The following is a 13,655-nucleotide window of genomic DNA, read 5'->3' on the forward strand; positions in this document are numbered from 1 at the left end:
TAAAGTGGTCTCCATTCATGTGAACATGAAGATCTCTTCAGATTGCCAGATTTCACACACATTTTAGGAGCTGCCTGACAAAGAGACTTTGAAAAAAATCTACATATATGCACAACATAGTCCTAACAAACAGCTTAACAAAAACTCCTAAACTTAGATGAGAGAGAGCCGTTTAATTTATTAGCAAGTGAGAATATACATCTCATGCATCATAGTGCAAATCAACAGTTTAACCACTATATTCAAAACACATGTAGAGTACATGCACTGGTATATACCAATACCAACCTCTAACATAAGATTACTATGTTTGACATACACATTTTCACCCTGTATGCGTTTAATCAGACTATTCTGAAAAAAGTGAAAGAGAAAGGGAAATGTAAGGCCCACAATATTCAAAGGATACAAAATAGGCAAAATTGTGATTATGGTGCCGCAAGGAAGAGCACCGACTGATTACACATGTGCACCTGGATTTCACCCACCTGTGCCTTGAGATCTCCTTCTTCTTCCTGATCCGACTGTGAACACAGAAGAACACACTTTACTAATAAAAATGACTTCATGGCTGCAATAATTGTAACAGTGCTTCATATCTGTAATCTCTGTCATCTTCATGATAACCCTGATTTCTTGTGGGTACAAACCTCTATTATGGATTAGAACTGCCCTGTTTGCAAAGGGCTGTTTAAAAATGTCACTTTAGGAGGAATTACATGGAAGTATATGAAAAAGCCTGCATCTGCATGTGGCACTAACACAGGGGAATCATGTTATAAATATTTCCAGTAAGATAATTCCCAAAATGTACAAGACTGTACAGAATGCAGTGCAACTTCAGATGCTCAGTTAATGCAAAGGAACTCTTCTCTGTTTTGCAGAATGTTCTACAGTAAAGGAATTTGCATACTATACTTTTATTTTATTTAGTGGGGGTTTAAAATACAAAGATAATGTCAAGACACTGTTAGAATATGACTATTCAGCAGAATGATTAAACACAGAGATACAAGTTACATTCTATGTTCTTGAATTAGGAAGGAAACTGTAACTGAGAAACCAACCAATGCATTCATTATTATACTCATGCTTTGCTATTTCCTTCTATGCACTATATATAGTTAGCATTGTATGTAAAGGAAGCAAACAAACAACCAAGTCATGCAACAATGAATATTTGAAACACTGAGTTGTCCAAAATGTTTCACATTCTAGAATACCCAGTCACCAGAATGAGAAAGGCTGAAAGCACTAGGCTTGATTCTCAATAGCTGGGAGAAGGCTGCTGATCTTATTATAAGCACGAAGTATTACAGCTCTTTACTTTTCTCAGAAATGATCGATCACCTTTCACTAAAGGCAAAATCTGCCGCTTATCTATCACACCGAGACTCAATTGAGATGTTACTGTTCTATGTATAATTATCAATTACATCAAGATTATTTTTTTAAAGTAATACTTGGCAAGGTACCCTTGATTTTCATCAGGATATCAGTACACTGGGAGAGGAAGTTTGACAGAGGTTTAAAGAAATACAAAAACCGAAATACCCCACCCATGCCTGCTGCAATTAGCCTTCAAAAAACACTCTTCTTCCAAGGCTAAGTATAATATGGGTGAGCAATATCATTCAGGAACATGGCTGGAGACGGAAGGGCTACACCTCTCTTCTCTGCATGCTGTGGTTCTGATGAAAACTGGACCCTCCTGTTTCTAGTATTAATTTTTTTAAATCCCCTGAAGCAGTTGCAAACTATGCATCTGACACATAACGTCTCAATTGATCCTCAGTGGCTTGGTCCTCGCTGCAAATGCACCCAGGCCTTCATGTTCATGGGCATTCTGCTAATCATTCTAGACATGGGTTCCAATGCATGAATACAAAATACATGCTCACTCCGCAAATTATGTCAAGCATACACTTTTGCTTTCAAAATGATAGCCAGGTGAGTCCAATCCTTTTCTTGTTGCCATTTGTCCTTTGCAGTGAAAAGCTGCAAAAAAACCCATCACAGCCTTCACATATGAAAAGCGTGTATGTTTTCTGTAGTCATGCATCAGATGCTCAGTTTCATTAAAAATGTACACATTAGTGCTTACGTACAGATCTGATGGGTGAAGGTACATGCTAAACTTTTCAGCAATGTTGTGACAGCAACTGTACAAACCTCTGTAGCAGTGGTTTCACCATCAGCTGCAGTATCTGTCCTTTCACTGTCGGTCTGTTTTGTTGTACAAGTAACCAGGTTCCAACAGGTAAGCAAGAATAAGAAGAAACCCAGTTTGTAAGTAAACACAGTCACAGATTGATTTGCCAAGTCTACATCCCTGTGAACTGCACTTGAGTTGCTTTTCAGAGAATAAACATTAAAAAAAAGCAACATCAGATATAAGCAGACCAGACTCAGAGGAAGACTCAAGGTTTACTGTACAAAGCTGTATACTGTATTAAAGCTTTAGCAGCCAAACAAAAATATGTGTAATTGTAGCTTTTAATTCTTCTAAAGAAAGCCAGGTGGCTTTAACAAAAATCAGAAAGTTTGAAAAGTAAATTTTGCCCCCAGAAATACACAAAAAGAAAATCAGGTACACTTTTAATGATACATTAGAAAATATTGGTAGTGTATTCATTTCATATTTGAAAAAGAAAAGATAGAAATAAGTTTGTTTATATATACGGCTACTTTATCAGTCACCTGACTTTCAGCCCCTCATTTGTACATATTTTATTTTCTTCATGTATATAAGGCCTATAAGACTGTCTGCATTACTAAATTGTTTTAACAGACATGATCAAACATAACGGAACCTGCTGCATCCTGCCTTTGAATTACAATTTGCAACCAACATCTGTAATTGCTCAGACAGAGATGCTGATACTAAACTGTAAAGGAGTATTTTCAAAATAAAAGCAATACTTTCATTCCAGATTACAAAACATGACAAATATTTTAAAAAAGAAAATTATGACATTTAATAGATACAAATGATCAAAGTGAAACAAAGCACAGCATTACCCAACCTAATCTATTGGTGATTTAGTATATATTGAGAACACCTTGGTTAATAGTGCCTGAAAATGGATTCACGATAGGTAGAATAAATTTAAAATAAATGTATGAGGTATTGGGATGGGGTTAAGGAAATCTCTCTGATTTTACAAATGGTCCCTGTAAAAGTAAAGCTTATGGGCAGTTTAGTGCCACATAGAACTCCTGGTTTGAAAGCTGCAGATTCTGCTACCATCAGTAATATATCTACGAGTCATGGATAACTTTATTGTAAGATTATGTTAAATGCATTCTGAAGTTCTGAAGAACTATGCCCACCATGAAGTACAAATAATATTCCAAGAGTGTGAAATCTTCTGACACCTTTTAAAATTGTCATGCAGGAACATTGGTAAACGTTTGAGAAGATATTCCTAAAAAAATGAAGAGAGCCGTTCTACATCCAGCCAAGTTGCACATTGTACACTAGCAGGCTGAGACAGATTTGTTTACCCAGCAACTTCCAGCTCATGACAAACTGTTTCCATGAAGTGATTGCCATGTGCAGAATCAGATTCTTTAACACCCCAGAACTGCCTAAAATATGGATTTGCAGTGCCATGCAATAGAGGGTGTCTAAGGATCAAACTAGGAGCTATGTTAAATATACGGATGTGTTGTGTCTTTCTTTTGCATCTGAAACACCCCTTTTGTTTTGTGCTACAGTCCCAACCAAAAAACACCCTGCAAAAACACAATGAGCTTTGGGAAGAGCTGCCATTGGTGCCAAGAGCAACTTCCCCCTTATTTGCAGTACAAATAACTGGGTGGTGGCAGTGAAGGAGATTGTTATTGGTTTGGGGCAAGGGTTAGCTCCTTTCCCCAAGTGTCAATTCCTCATTTGATCCCACAGTTTCCACCCCTCCCACTGCCCTTTAAGAACACTGCATAGATTTAACATATTGTCTTGTTTGGTACTTTGGTCAGTTTTAATTTGTGGGCCTGGCCTATATATGGAAAGGAAGAATCTTGCATACTTCTTTCAGCTAGTATTGGGGGTGCCATTTGTGAATGTTTATGCAAACAAAACTCACAATAAAAACAAAAATTCATCACATATAACGAAGACAGACTCACTGTGCTTACTTCCTACTTAAGGGAAGAGTTGGATGGCATTTTTTCACTTAAAAACAATACCGAGAAACAAACACGTGTAGTAACTGGGTGGGAAGTAGTACCTTCCATTCTGTTCCATTCTACTACATGTGCAGACCAGATCAGAGTGAAACCTGGGTAGAATTTCACACTTGCCCATTTTTTGTTTGTTTGTAACACGTCATAATGTTAAACTTCTTTTAAACACACACAAACCTGCACACACGCACGCACGCCTGTTCCAAAGATGAACTATCTGTTGCATCCCTGGAAGGGCCGCTGCTGGGTATTATGTATTTGGTTTCCATTATGGAAATACACTGCATACCCATCAAGTATGAGGGGTGCATGCACATACAAATGTACTGTGTCACATTGTGTCTTGGCCTATGCTGGGACCCTATGCACATGTATCTGAAAGGGGGATATACCAGAACAATAACCTTCCAGCACAGACATAAACTTAACACTTGAAAGGCACTATGCACATATTGTACCCAAGAAGCCATACCAGAATATACTATGCTCAGGAATGCAGTCCAAACATTTTCTAAGCATTTTCTAACTTTATTTCCCTGGTCAACACTCATTATTTTTGTGCGAAAACAAAAATTACATTTTTAAATGAAGCTTGATCAGCTCAGCTGTGGCAGCCATTCCCGTTTAATAGGAAACAGTATTCTCCGTGGTGGGATGCCTCACACGGGTGCATAGTTAAACAGCTACAGCAGGGCTGGGGAGGACAGCTCTGGTCCAGGAGTCCACAGCATGCCTAGACATACCCCAAATTAAGATTTTGCTACATCATCCGATATTTGATCAAGATGTCAACCCGCCATACAGTTTACTTAGCAAGGCAAAGTTCAGTATCTCTTCTTTCAATCAATATACTTTCACTGAAGTATTTTAGTACAGTGAGATTCAATCACACTAACAAAAGAGATCTGTATATAAAAAGCCACTAGACTTCTAATGAAATCATCTATTCTGTTGCTAACTATTTATTAAGTTTGGGGTACATGTTGGAATTAAGCAATTTTATAAAACAAAACTAATTTGAACATAGTAGGCTGCGATCCTATGCACACTTATCTGGCACTAAGTTGTACTGAAATCAATGGGGGATTTATAAGTTGATGTGTGAAGGACTGCATTTATGAATTTCAAATGTGTAATTAACATTCGACTATCAATAATTAACATTCGACTATCAATAATTAAGATATTTCTCATTTGCAAATTATATATTGTAACTCTTAGACCCTACATTTGGTGGCCTTGATTCTATGAGAGTAATATTAACCATTATCTTAAATGTGCCTACAGTACAGGGTCCTAGACAAACTGGTGACCCGAGTATGGAATAATTAGAATAATTATTGTAGGGTGCAGGTGACTTCTGGTTCTGGTTCATTTGTCAGGTAAGCAAAGGCTAGACTCTGGATATGCCTGTCTCCCTTTAATAACTTTTTGCAAATCACAAGGAGAAGCACTCCCAGCTGGGAGTGTCCCAAACATTATGCAGAATGCAGTTCTCTCCCACAAATGTCTTTAATGTAGTCCTTCTTTTGTACCTTTGTGGATGACTTCTATAACTGTAATCACAATCTTCATGCTTAACTGCAAGTGTGTGGATTAATCACACACAGGGACTAAAATACAAACCACACATGTATTAATGCAGTGAAGATAGGAGGGATGAGGAAATGAGATTTTAATGGCCACCAAGATTAGTATTTTCTAAGATCAGGAAGTTAAAAATGAGGATAATCACCGACCAGCTTGTATTTCGAATGATGTACTACTGCTGGAACTGACAGACAGAAATGGGGTTTTCCAAGAAAATGTAAAAGAGCTTTAGAATAAAAACCACCCCCCAACTGCTGTGTTTTGTTTTGCTGATGTAATGCAGACATGCCCAAGTTTAAAATAAATTTTCATGCAATATGTCCGACAAGAAAAGCACCCTGGATTAGGCACAAGTCTGTGTAATCTATCACAGAAGTACTGGTCCTGGGATCAGTTTAGTTCACAGATAATGCTATAATTTGGTGTTACATTAGCAAGCTTGAAACTTGTGTGCTTTCTGCTCTTTTCCACTACCCCTACAATTCAGTTAGTTACTTCTGCTTTAGTGAAGATAATTTTATGACATCTGAACTGGAAAAATGTGCTTTGCACTGGCTCTCCAAACTAGGATCGCTAACTTCACAACATGGTTTGCAATCCTGGTTTGAAAGACAAATGCAAACTATAGCTTGCTAGTTGAGATGTCATAAGAAACAATTATCTACAGTGAAGCAGAAGTAACTAATGGAATTGGAATATCAGAGGGAAGGGGGGAGTGTGTGAACATGGTGAATTCACACAGAAATGTATCACAGTTTGATGGTGTATCTGACCCAAGTCAGTCTCAAAAAACCTATCTCATCCAGCTCAATCTTAAGCATCTATGTATGTGTGCATGCATGTATGTATAAAGTCACACAGCAGGTCTTACTGTCAAGCAAGTTTGCTTTAGACTGAAATCTAGAATTCATTTTCAGATTATCATTTATTTGGTTTACTAATCCTAATGTTACAAACATGAAAATGCAACCAAATTTACCTAAATATTGTTATATTTTGCTTGGAGAATACAATACATTAACACAATTTTTACTACTCATTGTAATTCACAAGTTAGCTTAAATGGCCAATTCTGTGTCACGTTTTATGCTAGTGAAAAGCACTGAACAGATCCACGAGTGGGCAATTTTTTCTGTTAAGTTGCAATGTCTAAGAAAAAGTTTTATGGATGATTTATTGCCTTTTTAGTCTACTTCCTTGCTAAATGTATTGAAAGGGGCTATTCACTATAATTATAGGCATTATTTTAAAATGCTCAAAATAAATATAGGAAGCAACCATTTTTTGCAGCAAATGAAGCATAGCACATGGTACCTTGAGAGAACTGGTAGTTTTCTTGATTAGTGAATGGGCTGTTAGTTGGATTTGCAGTAGCAAAGCTCTTATGACAGTGAAGCTCCTTATCCATTGCAACCTATACCGTGAGCTTTGCGAGAGTTACCCATGACACTGGTCTCCAACCCCAGAAGAGGTCTGCTATAATGGAGCAGCATGGACAGCTCCCAGAAAGACCAGAATAAAATCTGCACTGGATAAGGAGCCCCACTGACAGAAATTATCAGCCTCCTCTACTCACATCTAAACAAACATCTCAAAATGTGATGAGTTTCATTGACACTGAGTGATTAACTCAGTCTCTCACAAAGATAAAAAAGATGATCAGAAGAACTCTGAGCCTCATTTTAATATATAATTGCAACAACATGTATAGTTGAAATGCAAAACTCTGTTTTCAAAAACTTGAATCTAAACATTTGCTTTTAGGAGGTACCGCAACAACTAGAATTGGTTTTGGTAGTATGGTTAAAATGCTACAAACTAGAAAATCTTAGGTTCTAAATAAGCTATTTTTAAGTGGATCTGTAGCAATCAGTAAAAACCACCACCTCATACACATAGTGTTGTGCCTAGCCCTGGGGCTTGAGCTACACTCTCAACACAACAAAAATTAAAAAAAATTCTGAACATATCAGCACAGACAGAAATGAGGCTCTGAAAGTAGGACCACTATTGCAGCATTCTAACACTGTTTAGGACTGAAGCAATGAACACACAAAAAATGTGTTCTGTGCCGAGGTACACACCTCTTCCTCTGAACTGTCACTCAGGTCATTGTCAAGTGAAGCACTCAAGGAGGCCGCCTTGGGCTCCAGGTAGCAGAGGCACATAGCCAGAGGAAAGGAGAGAGTGAGAGCGTATGGCACTGAGAAAGAGGCAGAGAGCAAAAAGAAAAAGATAAAAAGGAAACACGGCACAAGGGATGGGGAGCGGATGGGGAGGAAATGCTGGACACTTTCTGGCAGGAAGTTGGTTTCAGAGAGGTTAGGAAAGGATAAGTAGCCATCATCATCCAGGAGAGAAGGGAATGATTCCGGAAGTTGCAAGGAGAAGGAAAACAATGTTCCACCTTTGCCAGCTTTCTGTGCATAACTACATGCCACATCTGGTTCAACGGTGCAAACTCTCCCTTTTCTCTCAGAGTCCAATTCAGTTTCACTGTGCTTCTGAGTAGCGTTTTTGGATGACTCGCAATCTGATGATTTCCTACCCCTCTCCTTACATCTCCTACGGAGCTTTGTTGAGGATTCAATGGGATCAGATTGTGATGGTGGTGATGGGTGTAACAAATCAGTGCCAAGCAAAGGTGGCTGATGGAGAGAAGAAAGAGCAGCAAACGAAGTGCAAGAGCAAAAGGACAAAAAGAAAATTGCAATTAGTTAAGTTCCTCTGTATATAGAAAGTTAATTTCCTCTGTATATAAAAAATTCATTATACAAGGTTAAAAAGGCAGACATATTTATTGGATTAAAATTATACCAGTTCTCATGCTGCATGCCATAACTATCCAAATGAAGGAGAGCAGCCCAGCAGAGCAAATCTGAAGGTCAACCCATCTGTTAAAATATATGCTTTGTTCAGAAATGCTCACATTTGCAGATTCTGCAAAAGTCCAGCTACTGAGTTTGGTTCACAAATTGTAACCTCCTAAATACAAAGGTTCATTTTAGATGAAATAAGCCAACAGCTTGTTGTTTCCCCTTCAAACAAGCCATGCTACCCAGGTTCAGAAAAGGTACGTTGCACCCAGGTGAGTATTACTCCTCACATGCACCAAGGATTACACAAGCCATGGTGGCTTGATCAGCTCTAGGTGATTGTGTGAGCCAGATTAAGTCGCTCTGACATTACACTTGCACAACTGATGCTAGTGCCAATCTTCAAACTACAGTTTGCAAATGTATCATGGTCTGGAGATTAACATTATCATGCTTTGTCCAATTCGGTAATTATTGTAAAATATAGTTGGAAGAAACCAGAAAATGAAAGAGGGAACAAGTAAATAAGGTGTAAGCATATTGCTGCTTCTCCCAAACCTCTTTCCAGTTAATACTGGAAATTTCTCTTTGGGGATGTCAAGGAACTCACCACTCAGGAGGTCGTGACAGTTAAAACAACATATGTTTCTAATCTAGAAAGAGAATTTCTGCTAGATTTTTTTACAAGGTTTACTGCTATCGTGAAAATTGTCTATATCACTTCCTCTGATAGTAATCTCAAGGGGTGAGGACTGTAGTTGAGACAAGAAAGTTCAAAGTGTGCAGAAATATAAGTATGTTAGGAGGGAAAAGCTCCAAACAATTTTAAAGGAATAATTGGAAGTTCTGATTTTAGGTGCAGAATTAAAGGATTGCCTATTCTCATATGAATTTACCCAGCTACTGAGAACATCGCTGTTGTTTTTTCAATATAATGTAGGAAATATGCACTAAATATGTTAGTTCCCCCTGCAGGCACACCTGTTAGGTAGCCATTACACATACTGGATGCCCTATCAATGCACCCAAAGCAGAAAATATTATTAATAGATCAACAGTGAAAAGAGCTGATTTCATTTATATTTATAGCAGTAAGTGACTATACTCAAAAGCTCTGCTAATATCGTAACATCTGTTTTGAATATTAAGACTTAGGCCTTACTCCTTCTTTCATGTTTGCACAGTAAACAGGTAAGTTCTAATTATTTCTGCAAAAAGAATGATCTGTATTAAAAAGATCTGATTGGTATGGAATATGAAGTTTCCGGAATGCAATATTCACACTAGAAATCATTGCAAACAAGAAAGGTGTCTTTGCCAACTGCACACAGTTTATGCATTTTTCTGGTGCTGGAGAATCAGAGATACTAACTGCTTAGGGTTCTACCTTTTAGCAGAACAGTTTCTACTAGTGAATCAGAAGGTGACTAGAACAATGCTTTGCTGGATGAAATCAAAGTCAAGTTACTTTCCAACAATGGCCTTCCATATGGTATTGGGACCCTCAAAATAACAAAACAGTTATGGTCATTCTTGAGTTAGTCTGAGCAATCCTTTGAAGATACAGTAAGCTTCCTGCATCATTCATCATTTTGCATGACTTCTGCCATGTCCTATCAATGCTTGTACAGAAAAAAAAAATCCACCGGATTATGTTATTTACTAACCTGGCATTTTGTTAAGTTACAGCTAGGTGTGAAACAAAGTTAATAATCAAACAGATGATAAAGATGTGTGGTAGCCTGAGGTTAGAGGGCTATAGCTATTATGCAAAGTTACTGAAAGCATCCAAGTACCAATTCTATGATAGCCAAAATCACTATTACACTATTTTCATATATTTACAGTGCAATCCTATACATGTCTACTGAGAAGTAAGTCCCGGTGAGCTCAAAAGGGCTCACTTCCAGCTATAGGACTTCAGCTTTCCTCTAACAATCTTCCTACTAAAACGTTGTACTGATCTGTTTCTGGACCCTACTCAGACAAAAATGTGCTGCTTGGATGCCTGTCTGATGTAAACATGTTATGTACTGAGAGGATATTTATTGTACACATAAGTAACAAAACAGGCATCAGTGCTTGATGAAGATTATACAATGAAGATTATATACTGTCTGTTTCCTGAGGGCTCTTTAGCATTTCATTTGATTCTCATATATTGTAACAGATCACTTAAATTCCAGTTCATGTCCTATGATAATATAGTCAAACTGCATTTGACAAGGAAATTTGTGTACTGCAGAGAATTCTATATTGCCTTTTAGGCTAAACTTGAATCATGTGCAGTATCAACCATAACCACATATGATCAGAATGTGCACCTTGCTTAAGGGATATCTCAAGGAACACCTGTCTCCATATATCCCTACCAGACCACTCAGGTCATCAATGGAGGCCCTCTTTTGTGACCCCCCCCCCACCCACAAATGAGGTAAGGGTGGAACTGACCAGGAAAAGGGCCTTCTCGGCCATTGCACCTCACCTTTGGAATGCTCTTCCAAGGGAGAGGCGACTGGCACACAGCTTATCTTGTTTTCAGCACCAAGTCAAGGTTTTTTTATTTGGTACCTGTTTTTAGATTGGACTATCGGTTCGCTGCTGGTTTACTGTTTTATTATTGTTATTGGTTATATTGTGTTTTCCTCCTGTTTCCTATTTATATGGTTGCATTTCTATTGTGTTTTAATTTTACTACGTTTTATGGGTTGTTTGTGATTGCAATTTATTTTTATCTGTATTTTATATATATTTATATTGCCCTGTGAGCCACCCAGAGAGCATTCGGCTACGAGGCAGCATACAAATGTGATAGATAGATAATAAATAAATAGATAATGATTTGTTCTCTTGTTTTTAGTGTATTGTTTTTATTCTTTTAACTGAATCTGCTTGGATATTGAGCAATATACAAATATTGTAAATAAAATGCATTTTAAAAATAAAAGGTTTAAAACAACAACAACATGTCAGTCAAGGTGCTGAACTGTGCTCGTTTCTGAGTATGATTCAAGCCCTAAATGGATTGGGACCTGGCCATCTGAAAGAACACCCTTCCCAATGCTGCCCATCCTTTCAGATCACCAAATGCCCACCTCTTGTGCATGAACTTGCTTTCAGAGGTATGGCTGGAGGCAATGCACAAGCAGGCTTTCTTAGTGGTGGCACACTGAATGTGAAGCTCCCTGCACAAACAGTCACTTTCTTACTTACTGGTGTTCCATAGTAACTGAAGATGTTCCCTTTTAAATAAGCATTTAATTTTGTTGTTGCTTAATTTATTCACTGATTGCTATTTTTGGTTTTCCTATGTTTTTGCTTTGTTTAGCTTTTAGCTTCCTGTAAATGTTTTTAATTGTTGGTTATTCATTTAATGCTTTTGATATATTCTCAACTTATTTGACTAACTCCTTTTTGCAAAGGAAAAGCAGTATAAATGTCCTACATAAAAACATTTGTTACATCCAAACCACACACCTGCACATGAATAGAGCTAAAGTTGGGAGGGGACATTGGTATGGCTGTAAGCTGCACTCCCAATTTCTCAACATATCCCACTAACTAGATTTCCATGTATTCAGTCCCAAGATCTTCATAAGGTTCTGTAAATATCTTCAGCTGACATCCATGGAAGTTCTGTAAATATCTTCAGCTGACATCCATGGACCACATTCAGGTCAAACACCTTACAAAATCCTTGGCAGACCTTTGTGCAAAGGTGGGGGATATTGGGGCTTATGTATGTATCCCTGTTTATTCCCCACCTGAGTTTTGCTTGTGTGCAGGATAATGCTGTTATGGGGCTTTTATGATACAGGTAGGCATTGTTCAAAGCCAGTTTCAGAGAACTAGCCTACCACTGCTGACCTTCTAACTAAAGAACACTTCTGATAAATCTCCAAAATTTTCACTGATATGGTAAACTGGGATAAAAGTTCTGAAAACAGAAATAGGTTACCTCAAATCTAATTTAAAAATCAAAATAAAACCCAAATAAGCAGCCAAGAATATATCCTTTTTGAAATTGAAGGATTCAGTCCCATTAAAGGAAATGGGTGTATTGTGTACGCACAAGAGGAGGGAGTTTTCTTGCTGATTCAGGTCCTGCCTTATATCATGTAAAGATCTCTGTAGTGCCACATCTTTCACACCTGTGAAGCAGACTGAATCCATTCTACTCTTCTAGGGATCTTGACTGCTAACTGGCACTGTCAGAAGACAGCATGCATCAGTTTGGTACCTTTCCATGATGTTGTATACACCAGTGGTTTTCAAACTTTCCACAGCTGGGGACCGGCAAAAACAGGAAAATGACCTTGGGGACTGCTGAGATAGAACAAAAAGCCATCTCTCTCCTCCTTGTGCCCATGGCAGCACTTGCCAACCGAAGAAACACTTGTAGAGCACAGCCAGCCCCTGTGCAGGTCCAGGGTGAGCAGGATGCACCCACCCCCATGGGCCAGCAGGTGGACCAGCAGTTGAAAACTACTGGTATTCACAAAAAAGTGAACAGAGCCCTAAGATAGAAGAGAGAGCCTTGTATTTCCCAGAAAGCATCCCTCCCCATTACTGTCTTATAATACTATCTTGTCCCTCTCATTTACTCACGTGATGTAGCTCCCTAAGCAAAAATTAACTCTAAATTTATGGTCAATTAGAAAAATGTGATAAGTACATTTATTGAAAAGGCTAAATAGTATTTTAGTTTCATCAAGTGCCATCATTTCCCTTTCTCTTAAAAAAAACCTCTTGCGAAACTCAAAAAGCAAGAAGAAAACAAATTAACATTATTTAATCTGCTGTTTATAGGCAAGATGCAATTTTTGAGAATGTCAAAGCCTTTAGGATAATAGGTATTTCGGAATAATCTTAGCTTCAGTAAACTCTAATTGTCTAGTACAGCTAAAACAAAATCTCAGTAATAAATCTCTGAGATCAGTCATGAGAAAGTTTCTCATGACAAGGCATTCATTTTAGTGTGGGCTGTAACTACAAACATTATTCTTCAATTTTACAAAGAGTTCATAACATTATTAAAAGTAAACAATTTTCTATACAGAT

At 37.9% G+C, this 13,655-nt stretch overlaps 1 protein-coding gene across 22 annotated transcripts in view; it reads right to left on the reverse strand.

Moving 5' to 3' along the window:
- The window catches only part of EPB41L3 (erythrocyte membrane protein band 4.1 like 3), a 142,733-nt gene that overhangs the window by 17,317 nt on the left and 111,761 nt on the right, over positions 1–13,655 (reverse strand). For 13 of the 22 annotated variants that reach the window (XM_044426250.1, XM_044426254.1, XM_044426255.1 and 10 more), the window contains exons 13-15: positions 2,173–2,226; positions 489–524; positions 289–354 (exon numbers count right to left, since the gene is read on the reverse strand). In XM_044426250.1, the coding sequence (XP_044282185.1) occupies positions 289–354; positions 489–524; positions 2,173–2,226 (156 nt within the window). The remainder of the gene's footprint in view (positions 1–288; positions 355–488; positions 525–2,172; positions 2,227–13,655) is intronic. The other 9 variants (XM_044426264.1, XM_044426252.1, XM_044426265.1 and 6 more) reach the window with 3 other exon arrangements.

This window comes from Varanus komodoensis, unplaced genomic scaffold, assembly GCF_004798865.1.
Source record: "Varanus komodoensis strain SLA01 unplaced genomic scaffold, ASM479886v1 scaffold17, whole genome shotgun sequence".
Taxonomy (NCBI): Eukaryota; Metazoa; Chordata; class Lepidosauria; order Squamata; family Varanidae; genus Varanus; species Varanus komodoensis.